Consider the following 19,067-nt stretch of genomic DNA (forward strand, 5'->3'; position numbering starts at 1 on the left):
TAGGCAAATCCTGTAGTCGTCGCTTGCCGTTTTATTTTGAAAATCAAACAGGAAAACTGTGTATGAATTGACAGCATCGCGCCACCGTCTCTCCCCGTGTGTGTGTGTGTGTGTGTGTGTGTGTGTGTGTGTGTGTGTGTGTGTGTGTGTGTGTGTGTGCCTACTCCCATTTCTCTGTGTCTATGCGTCGACGTCTCTGCTCCCTTCAGTCTGCTGCTGCAGCACATCCACAGCGGAGCCACCACGCTGAGGAGGCGGATCGACTGTAGCTACACCTTGGCCAGCGGTGCTGGGTCATAGCGCCGGTGGAGGAGCGTGGAGGGGGTGGCACCACACTGCTCTCCTTGCCCTTCCTAAATCGCGCACAATCTCAAGCATTGAAGGCATCATCACATCAAGGCGTCCTGGAATAGTTTCGGGGTTTGGGGAATTTTTTTTTTTTTTTTCGCTCAGACGCACCAAGTTGCAGCTGCAGAGGCGCACTTTTCCCCGTGGCTCCTCTCTCCTTTTGGGCTCACAATCCGACATGGAAGATGGTCCGACTTCCACAAGCTGTTTCAGAAGGTTAACGGACTGTTTCCTGGGTGCAAGTAGGTATTTTTCCTAATGAAATTTCCAGTGCGTAAAGTAATTTTTACGCAAAAGTAAAACCGCTTTGACCTGACCAAACTGTGCAGTAGACGGCCAAAAAAAGAAAGAAAACACGGGCTAGTTTTGGCATCTATTATTTGTTCTGGTGCTGCAGGCGTAGGCTGTGTGATTTGCCCATTTGTCTTCCTAACTTTATGAATGGCAGATGAATTAGATGGGTGGGGACTCCGCTGGAGGGTCAAGCAGAACCGAACTTGGAAAATATCACTTCTGTCTCTGCAGGGACTTTAAATAAAGATTAAGCTGGTCTGTAGAGGGGACAGTCAGCAGTTGTCCGGTAAGACATGGCATCGAAAAAAGCGAAGTCTACAGCATGAGATGAAGCGAAAAAAGAAAGTGCGAGTAGGGCACTAAAATGTGGTTTCGGAATAAATATTTTGCAAATTAATTATAAAAATATAAAAACGATTGCTGTTTAAGTTATCGCACGCATGTAGTTAGCATTTATGTAGTCATCGATGGTTTTATACCAGTGCTGTGGTAAATCATTTTCCCATTCTAACATTTATTATCGTTTTCTTTTCACTTGTTTTGAATTTGTTTTAAGTGCGGTGTGATGGTAAACACCAGAGTCAGGTATGCTCACAATTTCATATTACTGTCACTGAAAAAGATGGCAGGATTAGCAAAACAAGGTGTAAGATCAGTGAATGGATTCGTTTAGTTTTGTTTGCTTTTCTGTCACTACAGTTTTCATCCCCTATATTTGTTTCCTTAGCATGTCCATGCGTCTCAGGGCTGAGTTTACATCCTTTGTGCATGCTGTTTTTCAGTCTCTCTCTGCTTATCTTTTAAATTCTACAGTGGGAACTTCTTGTCATTTGTTTCTCTGCTGATTGGGGTTTACACTGTTTGTGTGACCCATGGATAACTTCAGTTTATGCGCCTTCAGGGACCTTCAGTGAAGACCTGTAATAAGAAGTTCGCAGTTTGAAGCCAGGTTGATGCTTGAAGTGTAGACACAGCAGTGAGCATCTGTGGAATGCATTGAGGTACAGTATGTAGGTATCTTGCCCTCATACTCGAGAATTTCAGATTTAACAAAGCTTCTGCCCTTTTTGGATTTACAAAACAACAGCATATGAGGGTGGCTGCGGGTGTCAGAGTATCTTAAAGTAATATCTGCTATAGAGCTTGACTGCTCTAATGTGTACTGTATATTATAATTTAATAAACAAGTCATTCTCATAGAAAACAAAACATGAGAAAAAGTTATCAGCCAACCAGTTCTGTGTCCGGCTTAGACGCCCATGTGGGTATATAACTCATTTCTTCAAATACCGTCGATTAATCTGGGTTTAATCCGGGATTAACGTGATGTTCCGTTTATGTTCTCCCTGCATGTTTTCCTTTCCACTGATGCAGACACATATAATTTCCCAGCTTGTGTTTCTACCACTGTTTACATGAAGCGCTTTCTACAAATGTTAAGCATGTGATAGATCATTTTAAATGGCTCCTGCACATTGTATGTTTTTCTGCGTGGAAGAAAAAGTGTTCTCTTGTTCTCTAGAAGCCAATGGTATGTTTGTCCACCTATCATTTGTCATTACTGATATGGTACCTGTTGCTGGACCATCCAGCAAAACCAGTCCGTCCTGAAGGGATAGACTCAGTTTGTCAAGACAACACGTTGGCTTGTTCACTGCCCTTTGACTCCTATAGTTGTTTGTAAGCTGACTTGGAGGAAATCTGCTATAGTGTGCGCAGATGTGTGTTTCTTTGGCTGCAGATAGCTGTGGTCAGTGCATCAAGGTCAAACTGGGCTAGCACTAATATGATCTCTCAGGCATTTTTTTAAACCCAATTGGCTGTTGACAAATTGCTTAACTTAGTGAAGAAGGACATATTGTCAGGCAGGAAGTGTTCACACCAGACATTTCCTATTCCACCACATGCCTACTCTTTCACGGTGAGGACTTCTCCCAGCAAAGTTGCTAAATCTATAAATGCATGTAGTGCTTGGTATGACTGGAATATGAACATAGCATTTAAATTTGAATGACTAAATAATTCCAGACTTGGATTGAGCACATGCCAAATAGTTTCTCTTTGTGATTTGTCTCCACTGTTGATTTAAACTCTCTGGAAATTCAAGCCAAAGAAAATTAGCTTGTTATGGCGTTTGAACCCTTTTTTTATAACGCGATTTGTGCAGGACTGGATCGGTGCCAGGGCACAGTGCACCGCTTGAGCAGTGAAACAGATGACATTCTCCTCAAGGCGTCCATTGACCCCTTGTCATCTTGTCATGGGTTGGTATCTGAGAGGATGGGAAAAGGCCACATGCGTGTAGATTTCTTTACAGCTTGTCTTTGTGTCAAGGCTCATAAAAGAGCACAGCGCTGGAGAAGATGCAAGAATCTGTGGTTCTCATTACCGGGTCCCCACTGGCCCCTCTGTAGAACGGCTGCAGAGTTCAGCATCGACCAGATGTGGAGTGGGGAACATGACCCTTGATTACTGATGTGGCTCTCTGAGGGGGAGTTTTGGGGATTGGGGAGGGCATTGCTAAATCAAACCACTACTTCAGGCAAGATGGTGGGACTAAGAAAGCAACTCCAGCTCATTATGAAACTGTGACGCTGCCTCTTGTTCACATTTAGTTATTATTAAAAAAAAAGTGAATACACCAGAAAGGTTTTAGTTTCAAACTTGAATGTGAAGGCTGCTCAGCTGCGTTTCTGTAACAGTGGTTTGAGGGCTTGCCTGTTATCACTCTGCTAGGCTGTAGATCAAGGGCCCCACGCCTTATCTGCATCTTAATTTGCCATTTATCGCCCCTTTTTTGTCTAATGATCTGGACCATGGTAATGGAAAAAGTGCAAATCACATTTCCATGGAAATCTCCCTCTCTGTCTCTCAGTCGCTTGCATGCTTGTGCAGCCGTTGGGGGCGTGTCTGTGGAGTTGATGGAGCAGCAGTTAAAGTCCACCGTGAAACAGCATTTTCTTTATGTGACACCTTTTCTCTGAATGGTGTATTGATTTAACTTCACTAGTCACCTCAACCTTGGCTGCGGTGAAATTTGCGTGCGTCCACCTGCATAAGTACACACACACACATACCCAGATTCGGCAGCTCAGGCTCAATGAATAAATGAGGTGAACAGTGGGAGATGAGTCAAAGTGTTTTCATTCTCAGTGTTCGCTCTTTTTACTTGCTCACTGAATGTCAGTGTTAGATGCTGTGCTCCAGCCCTCCCATAGATAAGATAAGAACCACATGCTCTTCGTACCTCCTGGCAAGGGAGTCCCAGGCGGACCTGCTGACGCACGCACCCAGCATCCCCCACCCCCCATCCCCTCTTTCCTGCCTCAGCCTCATGTCAGGAAAGTGAAAAGTACTACCTTGGCAGCTTGCCCTTGACTCTCTGCCAGAAGGAGTGCACTTGAAGAGAAGTGGTCTTTTCCCTTTTTCTCTCATGTGCGTTTTTCATCTATGTGTTGGGAAGGAGGAGCATCTTGCTCACTAAACATCAGCATTGGCTCCGCTGCTCAACATCATCTGACCGGGAGTGCTGAAGGCACACAGTTCAGGCTCTGTCACACCCAGAGCTTGCTGCTTAATCGTGGGGAAATGAAGATGAGTGATAAGACAGAGTGCAGCTGAATGTCGTTTTTAACAGCTCTGCAAATGATCCTCTGTTCTTTATATGTCAGTTTCTTTATTAAGTTTTTAAAAAAAGCAGCGTCTCACAAGATTTGTTTTTAAATCAATCATTCCTATATTTTGCACTTTTCAAAATATATATCCTCATATTTGCATAAAATACAAATAAACCTCAATTCAGTTTTGTTTATATAGTGCCACTTTATATTGAAGGTAAAGATCCTACAATAATAGAAATAAAACCCCAACAACCAGATGACCCCGTGTGAGCAAAACACTTGGTGATAGCGAAAAGGAAAAACTCCCTTTTAACAGGAAGAAACCCCCTACAAACACACACTTTTTCCTGATAAAAGGACAGTCAACCATGGGTAATAACCAGTTGAGGGTGAGGAAAGGGAGACAGGATGTAAGGCACACTGTGGAAGAGAGCCAGTAATGATAATAGTAATAACAGAGAGTGAAAAGAGGTGATAATATTAATCCAGAAGAAACAATTTCACCCAAAAGTAACCACCTTCCTTTGTATAAAATACAGATCAACCCAAATAATAATCAAGAAGAAATAAAAGTAAACATGAGTGATGTCTTAACTGAAAAGCTTTGTTAGATAGATAGATTGACTCATCCTTACCCTCACACCTCAAATTAGCTCTCCTGTTTATGGAAACTTTTTGGAAAAGAAATGAATGAAATGTCAAAAAAAAATTAAGATAACCTGTTAATGGTCATTTCATTTTATCATTATAATGATTTTATTTGACAGATTAAAAGTTTCGAACCCAAACGCATATTTTAACACATTTTAACCCACAGTAAAAATCATGTACATCGTAGCAAATATTTTTATAGATTCTGAAAAATTGTCATTTTCAGATCCAGTTTAATACAATTGAGCAACTCTGATCATTAATGTATTTTTTTAAAGGTACCATATAATGATATTGTGCTATGAGCATTTTATAAACATCAAGGTGTACTGCCGGCATTCCTTCAGTCACCGATAACAAGCTCGCTTCTCAGCTTTACAAGCAGTAAGAATTCTTCTTAATATGAAGAAAATAATTAACAACTACACGTGCTGTCTGAGCTTCACTAACTTGGTGAAAGCCAAGAGACTTTGCCGAAAGAACAAAACATTTAAAAAAATCATTTTATAGACTTTTCAGAGAACAGTCATTGGTTAGTTTCCTGCTGCCTCTTATAGTTGGAGTTAGGGCTGGGCCATATCATACCCTTCACGGTAATACCGGTATAATTTTGGGCAACGATAGAAAAATGAAATATCGCGATAGGATATGGGTAAAACGCGCATGCGCAGTGCCTTTGTTTTCATACGCACACGTCGGAAAAAGCATGGCGGCGAAAGCAAATCGTTGAATGAAACGGATGAACCAGAATTGGTTTGTAAAAATGCTGCAACTTCAGTGGTGTGGAACTGGTTTAGCTTTCGTCCGTCAGACACACACCAAAGCACTATTTTTAGTAGAGCATGCTAGCGGGCCGTCGTTATTACCGTGTTTTTTGGAAAATACGGGACACTTAAAATCAATCCTTTGATTTTTCTGAAAATCGACAACGCCCCTTATAATCCAATGGGCCTTATGTATGTATTCTGGTTGTGTTTACTGACCTCGAAACGACTTTATGTGGTACACGGCGCTCGAAAAGGTGGTTAGCACTGTTGCCACACAGCAAGAAGGTCCTGAGTTCAATTCCACCATCAGGCCGGGGTCTTTCTGTGTGGAGTTTGCATGTTCTCCCCGTGTTTGCGTGGGTTCTCTCCGGGTACTCTGGCTTCCTCCCACCGTCCAAAGACATGCAGCTTGTGGGGATAGGTTGATTGGATAATCCAAATTGCCACTAGGTGTCAATGTGCGAGTGAATGTGAGTGCGAATGGTTGTCTGTCCCTGTGTGTTGGCCCTGCGACAGACTGGCGACCTGTCCAGGGTGTACCCCACCTCTCGCCCCATTACAGCTGGGATAGGCTCCAGCACCCCCCGCGACCCTGAAAAGGATAAGCGGAAGCAAATGGATGGATGGATGGTTCGTGTTTAAGTACAACTTTGCTAAGCTACGAACCCGGACTGCTTGATGGATTGTCGGAGCATTACAGCTATCGTAGTCAGGAGCCTGGCGGAGCGATACGTACTGTGCTTCAACATAATATTACCGTATTGTGTGTATAACCTCTTTTTAAGTTTTGTGGATATTATGCTGAGGATATGTCGGCCAATTTCCCCTGGAAATGCCTTTTGGTTAAACTGTCAGCAAGGAATTTGCATTTGCACTGTTAAATTTTTATATAACTTTAATTCACATAAAACACCTGCTTGTTTAAGTGAAAATGTATTGATGGGGGGTTTTTTTTTTTGCACTAATATAGTTGTGGAGTTGTAAAGTATTTTGTCTAGTGTAAGTTATATCGTCAGTTATATCGTTATCGCAAATTTTCAAATGTATATCGTGATAAATATTTTTGGTCATATCGCCCTGCTCTAGTTGGAGTGTTTGTGTTGATTTGGGTAAATTCATTTTAATTCTTATTCTCCAACAGAAAAATTATGGTTATGGTTTCTTCCACTTAACATCAGTTAGACCACACCCACATCACCAGGGTGCTGTACCAATGTGTGGGCATGGCTCCGGGCAGCAAAAATAGATAAATAAAAATTAAAATCTTTATAATGATAATAATTCAGCTAAAAATATTGGTGTCACTGATCGACCAACCAGGAATCTGCTGATTTCCAGCACACACCAGACCGGTTACTGGTTGGTTGGCCTTGTGTATATCTGATTATTGGGGTCATTGTTCAAGAAAATTATTGCATTGTATGTATTACACGTTACTTGTTACATTTCTTAAAAGTATTGCAGTATATTTTTAAAGTACTTGCCAGAGAAAGTAATTTGTTACACTACTCAATACGTTCTTGTTACGCCGGAAGATGACTTGAAATGCATTCTTACAACAACCAGTTAACAGTATAAACCTATCCTAATAAGGACAGACAGATGATCTTTCTTGAAGTTTTTAGGTGTCAACACAATGCCAACAACACAATAGATGAAAACCAGCACAAAGAGAATTCAAAAGAATCGCTACATTGATTCTACAGTAGAAACACGAACAGGTGAACGGAGGTTTCGGCCCTGACTGCTCATCACTGCTTTTGTTACCTATTGAACATGGTAAATGGCCTGTATTTGTATAGCGCTTTACTAGTCCCTAAGGACCCCAAAACGCTTTACACAACCAGTCATCCACCCATTCACACACACATTCACGCACTGGTGATGGTAAGCTACATTGTAGCCAGAGCCACCCTGGGGCGCACTGACAGAGGCGACAGAGGAGAAGATCAGGATCTGGCTGCTGGGCTGGGGTGCTCGACAGCCATAACAAAATCACTTTGGGTTCTAGCTTTTTGCTAACATCCTACCTGTGCAGATGTTTGCAAAGAGGCAAAGTTGGGTTAGCGGCGTAGTACAGTTGTTTCGGTCTTGGATGTAGTTTCTGCTTTACTAACGTGCTCTTCGCCTTGTGTACATTAATTAAAAGTAACGTCCATATCGCCACTCCTCAAAAGCTGTATTGCTGTACTGCTGCAACATTTTCCTCCTTCTGCACTCAAAATGAAAATAGCTCACTGTAGCACAAATGTGCAGGAAGAGAAAACCACATTTGTTTGGTGTTTTTTTCTTTCTATCCGCCAAGTGTGCAGATAACTGAAGACTCTTAGTAAAAACATAATTGTAACTGTAATGGAATTAGTGTAAATACAGTGTAGTACAGTAACATCTTACATTACTGTATTGTTGAAAATGTAATGCAGTTACAGTAACATGTTACTTCCACCCAACACTGCTGATTATGAGCTGGTGCTTTTCATGCGTGCGCAACACATGCACAGTCCATTTGAGTCGTCGCACGCACACTCACAGTCGCACACTAACATGTCATTAGCTTGTGACAGCTCTAGCTTGTGAGCTATGAGATCATAGCTCTATGAGCTGTGAGTAAATACATGAAGTTCATCAAGGTAAACCACCAAAAAATTAAATGACAAAAACATTCATAACAACATCTAATCATCTTAAATCACCTTCACCTTTCTGAGCAAAGGGAAGGCATCTAAAGCTAAAGCTATCCAGAGCTCTGCAGGCTCCGTGTGAGGAAAGGATCAAAGCAGAGAATCAAAGAATTTATAAATGTGCTGGAAAATTATGCAAGTAACTGACATTTGTTTTGTTCCATAAATCTATTGCACATGCTTTTGTTTGGTAATGTAAAACATGTTAGCTAAAGATGGGTGTACAGCAACTCATTTTTTTGTTACTTATTTGAACCTCTTGCCAGCAGCAGTCAGTAATGGTTTCAGTCAGTGAACATCCTGTAATTAACTTTATCGCAGTTTGGGGAAGATTGTAAAATTTGGTCTTTTCTTTTATTAAGAATGTAAAGTTTTGCTTTAAAGAATAGGGGAATTTTTTGTATACGCTGTCAGTTGTAGTTCTTAGAAAGAAAACCTGATTCAGCAAAATCAGATCTTACTTGGAAAAGCTCCTACTTAGAAAAAAATCGGAATTGGCCTAGAAAATTGCAATCAGTGCAATTTTCTAGGCCAATTCCCTGTAAAGATTCCACTCTGCCAAATCATTACAGTGATGTTTATAGGGTTACGTTAAGTACAACATGGATGAGTTTTCTGTAGTCAAAGACACAATGAGAAATTCAGATTTAAAATATATAGAGAGAATATTTAAAGTTAAAAAAGAAAAACAGGAAACTGATTTCTGTTTCTCTCTTTTTTTGAGGCTGGATAAATAAATGTGAATGTTAAAATAAAAGCACCCTTTTGAATACAGAGAATTGCAGCCTTGCTTCACATGTTTTGTTTTGTTTTTTCATAGTCAATAAAGCACCCTCCTCTTTAATGGTGTACCATCAGAAATACTCTGAAGTGTTTCCTCTTGTGTGCCACTGATACATTTTGGCCTGCAAATGTATCGCACATATGGTATCTCGCTCTGTGTCCAACTTATTGACATACATTCACATTGGCATACTACAGATATACTAGTAGATTTTGTTATAAGACGGAGGACTTGCAGTTTACAAGCCATTAAATTTTCCATATAAAATCAGAGCATACTGAATTGATTTCCTTCATAAAAACGCTCATAAACTTGAATGCTAACTCACAAGAATTGACTGTTTTTAAGCTGTTTCAGGGCGTTTTTGATGTTGGAAATAGAACCACCAGTATATAGCCTATGCTATATGTTAATATATTTTTTGTCAAACAGAAGCATGTTCTCACAAACTTGGGTGTGAGAGTGCAAAGACCCAGACAAACTCTGACTGGTTTGGCCTTTTCCCTTCCAAATCCTGGGGTGTGGTGTCAAGATAAGTGTTATGCAACAATACCTCACTGCATGAACTCAGGCTTCGCTTTTTTTATACAGGAAGCCCAAGTCTGAGTCAGTTACAAACATTTCTGCCAACTTGGCTTCAGCCACTCACGAGCATGCTACACAACCAACTGATTCCCACCTATAGGTTTTTTGGCTGAAGGAGTGACTTCAGTTGACTTAAAGGTTTTTTTTTAAAAGGTACTTCTCTTCGTTAAAGCGGACAGGTCACAGTCTTTATTTTATTTTATTTTATTAAACAATGTATATTTATTAATATATGGTGGTGGTCAGAGGGCCCGGTGGCGCCAGTGTTCGGCAGCCTCGCCTCTGTCAGTGCGCTCCAGGGTGGCTGTAGCTACAATGTAGCTTGCCATCACCAGTGTGTGAATGGGTGGATGACTGAATGTGTAAAGCGCTTTGGGGTCCTTAGGGATAGTAAAGCGCTATACAAATATAGGCCATTTACCATTACCATTAAGAGTTTTTGAAAAAGAGATATATGTATATATGTATAAATGTATATATAAAGACACATAATTAAAAAAGTCCTGCCAGCTCATAAACATGCTGTGATAAGTGAAAACAAAAAAAAAACCTAAAACAAAAACATTATTGCACTCATGTCTCCATATTTGCCACAAAAGAAAAGGATGGCTGCCAGGTTGCAAAGAAAAATTCATTTGAGTCTTTGTTAAAACAACAGACCTTTTCTAGTTGTAAGTAGCAGATGACAAACTTAATTCCAGTTGAGGAGTCCTTCTGTTTTGCACAGACCTTCTGGCCAAAAGTGAGCAAAAAGGTAATGATGTCAGCTTGGGCCATACTTAAATTTACATCTTGGGGAGTTACTCCAAATATTGCCATAATAATACATCATGCAACACTCTGTCCAGATTTTTTCTTAAACAGAGCACCACAAGGCTGTTTAAAATGATCACATGCAGGGTTCAGATCACATGCAGGGTTCAGATCACTGTTGATTGTACCTAATCTGACTTTAAACCAGTTTGTAGATGTTTTTCATTCGAATAACAATCTAATTAGAAATTCAGATTTGTGAGACTCCTTTGCATTTCTCTTGTTTTCAGGTATTTACCTTTCACCTTTGAACCTCTGTGCTGGGAACATGAAGTAAATAAACAAGCACATTCTCCCACGGCAACATCAGTAAACAGTAAAATCCCAGTTGTGCGTTCATGAATCAGAATTGTATATCTTAATGAAAACGTAATTTTATCTGCAGTGCAAGTATTTTTATTTTAATACTTATGATCCATTTTGTTAATATATAGTTTCATTTTAATAAATCTGTTGTTTTGTTAGGTTAATGTTTGCTTTTACCTAAGCAGAGCATTTATTTTTATCGGCATTCTTTGCACAACCTGCAGTATCCAAACAGTTTATTGTCATAAACACTGGAAGAATTAACCTCTCATGTACAAAGTTCATTAAAAAAATATTTATTTATTTATTAAACTAAATGTAATTCAGTTAAATGTTACAGACCCTAAAATGATGAGAGTGTGTGCTTCTATGTTCATTTATTATTATTTATTTTATTATTTATTATTTATTTTTCTTTTATGTTCAAGTTCAACTTTTTCTTAGCATTGACAAAATAAAGGGGGGAAACAATTAAAAACCTGGTTAAACCAGTCACCAAGCTGTTACATCTGCAACAGCAGTCTCTCACTGTCCTGATTGAGTGAGCACATATAGTTCCCAGTGGGGTTAGCCATTCTGGACCGCAGCATGTGGGACAGATTGGGCTGCACCTTTGATTAGCCTCTATAGTCTCAGGACCAGGACACTGACGCATATCCCACAGCTCTGAGTCTCACTGCAGTCACATTAATGTGCGCTGTGGTTCGAAAGATTTCAGAAGGAAAGCCTATAAGGTCAACGTGACGTAGCAGGAATGTTCAAAAAGGGAATTATTAATCACAATCAAGGTAAAATATAGTCACATTAGGTCAAGTCAGTCATTTCTCTGGATTCTTGTAAAAGAATAGATTGATGATATTGACATTTTTTACTTTATCTATAAACAATGTTTCTTCTAAACACACACATGAATGAATATAATGTGTGTATCTGTCACCAGTGAAGTTGCTACAGCACTATTAGTCGATTCCTTTAAGCTACAGAATGTGGCACATGCATTGGGCTTGCGCCGCAGTTTTGACCCGTCGTTGTCATTTAGGTCTTACAAATGCCCACTTTTCCCCACTTGTGTAGCCCTAGAAATTTTAATTAACACCATTTTATTAGCCATTGCAAAGCTCTTATCACTGCTGTTCTTGCCCCATGGAAATAGAACATTTGACTATTTTGTTCATGTGCACACATATGATTGCTAAACAATTTTCAGACTCCTTTCACACAAAACTTGTATTCATAAATTTATACAGCATCCTTGTTTTTCATCTTTTGTAATGTCACCAATCACAGTGCCTTCTTTGTGTTTCAAATAGGACAAAGTTGTAGGGGTTATTTGCAGCGCTCCCATTTAGCTCCTCTCCGTGTGTCTTTCTGTCCTCCGCAGCTCTCTCCGTCCCACCCCAACCCCTCTTTAACTTTTCCTGATTTATTAAGCTGTATTCTGCCGATGTGCGTCAGAGCTGGCCAGGAGTCTCGTGAGGCGTTCCGCTCCTGAGGAGCTGTGTCTCGTGTCTGGACAGCATCAGACTGTAGCGTCCTCCACCCCCCAAACTTACCCCCACCTCTGTTTGCCTTATTTGCCTGTAACCAAAAGCCTGCTCTATCTATACACACACACACACACTCTGGGCAGATGATCGTAACTGAACATCAAATGATTTGTTCTGCAGGGATAGATCAAAGGTCGTGGATAGCTCAGAGTCTGAATCAGGAGCACTATGATCCTAAAATTTAATTAAAAGTGAAAGATATTCTTTAACCACAACCTTTTATGGGCTCATAACAGGTTACCTGCAGCTGAAGCAGAATTTAGTCTTTCTATCTCTGCATCTGGTTTTACTTTGTCATCTGGCACAACACTCACCCCCCACCCCCTCCAACCCACACACACACACACACCCGGCTTACTGTTGTGTTGTCTACAGGGATCTGTAGCGATTCACAACACTGATATTCATGCAGCTTTCCTGACTGACACCCCACTTACTAATGTTTTCATGCCACATGTGTGTGTGTTTGTGCATCTACAGAGGGAGTCTACACAGATGCTCCTGATAACCAGACATTTCGTGAGAAAGCGTTATAAAAACTTTCAGGGCTGTCAACACTCTTCTCTCTACTATTATCTGAAAACGTATAGTTATAGTTTACCATGCCATAAAATGTAAATTCACCTCTGTTTGTCTTTTGTAAGAATGCATTTCTTCTCATTATGAGATGACACTTCACGTCTAAATGTATACAGTTAGAAGTCTTTGTTTTAGACATATACTCCATTTGTTTGAGTGACCTAAACATGATGGCGTCCTAGTGCATCATGACTGCTTCACAGACGCCAGTGGGGGTATTAAAAACAACTTTCCCTCAACGATGGTCTGGCAAATGGCTTTTTTCCCTGACAACAAAGACAGTAAACAGCAGCACTTAGCAAGCTCTCAAGATCCTAATTGCCTATTAAGCACAATCGAGTCCTCCTTTATCCTGTTGCCTCTGTTGGGGGCTCCTATCCCTGGAGATACAGATTTACAGTAAACATAAGTGAGCTAGCCCGGCTATCAAAGAGCTTTAACTCGAGCCTCGGCTCGGCTGCCACCGCTCTCACCTCACCGTGAAGAGAATGAAGTGACCTTCAGCTGTTTTCATCCTTTGCATTTGTTTGGGTGACCTTCGGGATCATTGTGGGTTCAAGTGAGATGTTATTTCATTCCTCTCACGTGCTACACTTCTCCTTTCTAGCATCAATGATTCTGTTCATTATCTCACATCAGTATTGTTTTGGTGTTTTTGTTGTTGTTTTTTCTCACAGTTTCATTAGTCTTAAATAAAGTTTTTTAAAGTGTTTTGTTTTTGTGTTTCAGGCTTGACAGATGAGAAAGTGAAGGCCTACCTCTCGCTGCACCCGCAGATTCTGGATGACTTTGTGTTGGAGAGTGTGAGTGCAGAGACGTTGGACAGATGGCTGAAGAGGAAAACCAGCAGCAGGCCTGCAGGTATACCCCCCTACCACACACATATACAGAAAAAAAACCCTACAGAGTCAGCTGCATCTCTCTGGATCACTAAGACAAAATGCTTGGATTTAAGAATTGCAGTTTTTGTAAGTCTGGGGAACAACAGTGCATTTGCAGGCTCTGTTTATTATCCTGGCCATTAGCAGTGCATATCACTCATCATCACATGTGTCTCCTTTAATCTTCCATGTTTGTGATACACAAAAGAAAAGGAGAAGGAATGGACCTGTCCGGTTTTTACGGGTCATTAGATGTGTTTGAGCCGGCTGGGCTGAGTTTGTGCCGTGCACTCTACTCACAGCGAACTGTTTCTCAGACCGACTGCATCCATCAAGGGCCCACAGGGTTGGCACAGTGCCCAGTTGAGCTGCTGACGTCAGAGGCGACCTCCAGAGACATGCAGCCGGCTGAAGGGGGCCCAAGGGAGGGGTGTGGATGTTGGTGGTAGCGCTGGTGGTGCTTGGGGGGGGGCTGTGCTGGCTCAGGGTGTGGGTGTGTTGAAGGAGGAAGCTGGCAGAGGATAGATTTGTCACATTTTGGAGCTGCTTTCCACGCGAGGAATGCAGACAGTAGTGTTTGTTGCTGCCGTGCAGAGTTGTTAATTTCTCAAGTCTGAGCCAGTGTTTGAAACAATTTCCTGTATGTTGTATATATACAGTATGTGTGTGTTTAGCTTGACAAATATCAAATAGAGGCTGTCATGCTAATAACTCTTCCTGGCGCCAAGTAGGAATAACTAATTTCATCCAGATAGTTCAGTTCAGGGCAGATGGAACCTGTGTAAACCAGATCGCTGATTCACAAAACTAAATAAAAGAAAGGCTTTTTAACTGAAATCTTCTTTGTTTCAATGTTCACAGTTCAGTCAGGACCACTTTAGCCATCTGCAGTAATTTATATTTGGCTTTTTGGCTTTATTGTGGGACCTTCCCACAAGGTCCCACAATAAATATGTGAAATATGTGAAAACCAGAGTCATGACATAAAAAAGAGAAGCTGGGGCGGGTTGCGAAGCGGCTTGCAGATGAGCAGCAGATGTAGGCAGACTAAAGCCACATAAACGGTCCCCTTTAAGATTTAACAGTTGGATGTATAAAAGGCAGAGATGTACCGACTGCAGTTTTCTTGGCTGATTCCCATTTACGATTATTTTCTAAGCATGGTCTGCTGATTCAGATTTTTTTAAGAACTTTAACTGACAGCAAATTCAAAAGACTTTCATAATAAAATAAATTATTAAATGCTCCATTTTTGTCCAAACTGTGGTAAATTACAGGATCTTCTCACATTAAATCAGCTAAAAATTAATTGCTCTGTCACTGGAAAGGGGTACAAGAGCTACCTGACATACTTTACCTAATCAAACAAAAAGCAGGTGCAACAGATTTATATAACAAAACAAATGTCAAGTACTTACATAATTTTTTTAGTATGCTTACAACTTCAGTCCCGTTACAGATAACAAGATTTTGATACTTTTTTTCAATATTTTTCTCATAACTGTTTCAATCCTTTGCTCATACCAAGGCTGCTGCCTTGTGGCTAGCTTTGAGCTCCGGATAGCTTTAGCCGTTTTAACTTTTTGTTAGCTTCTTATGTTTTCATCGTCATCCCTCCACCGTTTAGCTTGGGGGACTGTCTTCACCCTCAGTGAAATGCTTCCACGCTAAGGACATATCAGTCTCGACAGCTGTGTGTGTGTTGCACACAGGCATGAGATGGACCGATTCATAATCGGACATATGGTACGCTAACCACCCAGGGCCAAGAACACTGGAATTTGGGTAATTCTGGTGCCAGGCAAATCGATATGTGTATCTGTTGTCAAGGGTTCAGCAGATCTTCTGGGATGGAAGCTGATATTAATTTAGTGGCCTAACTAAACTAACATTATGCTTAATTGACAACTCCAGTTGTTCTAATTTAAAGAACAACACAAACAGTTTTGTTTACTACGTATTGCGTATACTTAATATGACTACTTCATCTTTGTGCACTTAAGATGTCAAGGATGTCGTACTACTTCCCTTTTATTCAGCCACTCTCTACAGTTTATTTCAGTAGAGTAGGGAAATCGATTTGCAACTACTTGAAACTCACTTGAGCCAGGTAGGGTTATCACTGTGTGGAAACTGATTGATTTGAAAATGCTACGATCCATTACCACATGGCCGTATCAGAGATTTGGCCATAAAAAAGCATACTTGATGTTCATTATGATGAATTACATGTTTCAAGCAAGTTTCAAATTTCAAATTTGATTATGCTGCCGTCTAGAAATGCATACTGACTGCTTTCTTTTTAAAGTGCTTTGAAAAGTAATGTTATCAGTAATGCAAACGATGTTAGTGTGCAGCTAAAGACCCTAGTAAAGCAGCTTTTGGATGGAGAGACATAGCTGAGGACCAGGAACAATACAGCAACACAAAATTATTGGTATAAAAGTAAATAACAGATTTAGAATATCCATCCATCCACTCTTTTCCGCTTATCCTTATCAGGGTCACTGGAGACGGTGGGGGGCTGGAGCCTATCCCAGCCACCATTGGGCAAGAGGCGGGGTACACCCTGCATAAGGTCACCAATCTGATACAGGGCTAACACAGAGAGACAGACAACCATTCACACTTACATTTACACTTTCCCATTCTCACTTCTATGGCCAATTTAGAATCACCAATTAACCTAACCCAACTAACTGCATGTCTTTGTGGGAGGAAGCAGGAGTACCTGGAAAGAACCCACATAAACACAGGGAGAACATTGAATATATTTATATTAATCATGTTGAAACATATTTTAAATTAATAATTTATTATTTAAATGCATAATGAAACTATTCTGCAAGTACATCTGCTCTCACTGAGTGGCCAGTGGAGTGGCCATATTATTTGCAGTCTAAATCAAGTTAACATATAGTGGGTATGTTTTTTTTCTATTAATTTTTGCATTTTTTTTCAAAAAGTAGAAAGTAAAAAGAGAACAGAAAATAAGCAGAAAGGGAGCATGGGATCACCAATCCATATTGGCCGCTTTTCTTTGATTTTTTTTAAGCTGTTTCTTTTTTGTTCTTAGCTAATATTGTTGTACGTTAAAGGCACACTCAGTCTTTTTTTAGTTTATTCATTGGGGAAAAAAAGAATGTAGCTTTTTGATAGAGAAACATAGTTGAGAACCAGGAACAATACAGTATCAAAAAGTTATTGTAGCACTATACATAAATGCATGGTAATAAAGATACAAATATCTGTGTACATAAGCTTACATAAACTTAGAGTTAATACATTAAAAATACATATTAGGAGGTATCAATTTGTTCTAAGTCACCATGTTTACCTGCAATCTTGAATACAGTGGCTGAGATTGGAGTTGCAGTTCTGCCTAATTATGTTTTATATAAGTAGCTAGAGACACATATGTAGCATGCCAAAGGTGGAGAAGTAGAGAAGTCGTAGGTCTTTGTGTGCCATCTCCTGATGTAACCCTCAAAAATACATAAACATGCTTATTTATCCCTTTTTGTCACAATTGCTTAGTGTCAGTAGATTAGACCAACGACCCTCTTGTCCCCAGACAGCTGACAACGAGCTAACTTAATTGTTGCTACCCAAGCCGTACCGGAAACCCGATCGGTACCCCGCATGCGCAAATCTTACATCACTTCCTCTCTTTGCCAACATTGCGACATTCAATATATTTGAATGATACTGGCAGGGTCTGCAGCCTTAAAGTACGCAGCCTCAACGATCCTCAAGGGCCGCGTACTTAAAGACCGCTAAGGCCGGAAGTGCGAGGCTTGTGAAATGGGACGGTCTAGCCTCCGTTGCGTTGCCCAGGTTGTCTAGCAACCATGATACTAACAGCTGGAAACGTTTCATACAGCTTAGTTAGACAGAAATGAAGGAGAAAATCTTTTGTTCATTTGTTTGTTTGTTTCAACATGAGCTTTGATCATTCTCTAATTAAGGTCTGCTATTGAACGGCGTATATTTTAAAGTAAAGGCTTTAAAACCAAGTTAGTACAAACGTCACTAATGTCACATAACTTTGCCGACATGTGGCCAACAGTAATGTTTTAATGCTCTTCGTTATTAAAAATTTGCACATAAATAAGTGACATAATATTCAGTACTTACTTAAAGTTTACTCTTCGGGCGCCCCTCATCCGCCGTTTTTTTCCGGCAAAATTATCCACACCCACTGCTGCGCTATGCATTCTGGGATATGTTGGGCCATGAAGTATACAGTGCCACGTCCTTAAAATTCAGGGAAATGAAGGATGCATTTGAGGGCCGCATTTTGAGCAGCCTTCGAATTGGGACAGCCTTCGTCGCATCGCTGTGACGTAATCGGCCTTAAAATGCGGCCTTTAAGGCTGCAGACCCTGAATTGGGATACAGCCACAGTTAGCGCCCGGTTAGCTCCTAGCATTTCTCAACAGTTCTGCCTCCTTTTTGACTACCGGGACATTTGAACAATGGATAATCCGTATACAAACAAATTCATGCTTTTCTCCTCAACAGAGAGCGTTCCCCGATTGAACAACAGCGCTGTAAAATAAGAAGAATGGCGCCTAATACAGACTTTGTAATATGTCACGTGAAGATTCATCAGCCAGATGAAGTGTTTACTGACAATTGACAGTGATAGCGGACATCATCATCACTATTCTAATCAATCCTCTCCACACAGACAAGCATAAACACACTCGATAAACACACTTAATGACGCTAATTCAGTTTACAATAGGGTTCATTTGCTCAGTCAGCAGGTGGCGGTATCCTCGTACACTGGGGAGTAAACTGCCATTAAACAAACAGAAGAAGAAGAAAACCCCTGCACATGCGTGGTACGGATCAGGTAGACTTTGCACATGCGCAGTAAGGATCGAGGAGTCCTGATCTGTAACTATCTTTTTGTTTTTCGTTTTTGTCTACATTATATTGAAATGTTTCATTATTGGAAACATTTTAAGAGATACTTGTTATTCTTAACATCTTAACAGATACTCTGACCCGTAACTATCGTAAAACGCTTTGACCGGAAGTAGACACCTTTCGCGCATGCGGGGTACCGATCAGGTTTCCGGTACGGATCGGGTAGTGACAGACATTAATAACAACATCAGCTGGTAATTGGAGGCCAATTTGCCTCCTTAATAATGATTATAAGATCCTAGCTCAGATCTTTGCCAAAGGACTGAAAGCTGT

The 19,067-nt window shown here is 40.5% G+C and overlaps 1 protein-coding gene across 1 annotated transcript in view; it reads left to right on the forward strand.

Moving 5' to 3' along the window:
- Positions 1 to 279: 279 nt before the first annotated feature.
- pde10a (phosphodiesterase 10A) overlaps positions 280 to 19,067 on the forward strand; it is a 45,648-nt gene continuing 26,860 nt past the window's right edge. Inside the window, exons 1-2 of the mRNA XM_085369414.1 lie at positions 280 to 590; positions 13,705 to 13,836. Coding sequence (XP_085225540.1) covers positions 527 to 590; positions 13,705 to 13,836 — 196 coding nt within the window. The 5' untranslated portion in view covers positions 280 to 526. The remainder of the gene's footprint in view (positions 591 to 13,704; positions 13,837 to 19,067) is intronic.

Source organism: Diplotaxodon limnothrissa, linkage group LG13 (genome assembly GCF_057381915.1).
Source record: "Diplotaxodon limnothrissa isolate DT_005_m linkage group LG13, D_limnothrissa_male_GT1.1, whole genome shotgun sequence".
Lineage (NCBI taxonomy): Eukaryota > Metazoa > Chordata > Actinopteri > Cichliformes > Cichlidae > Diplotaxodon > Diplotaxodon limnothrissa.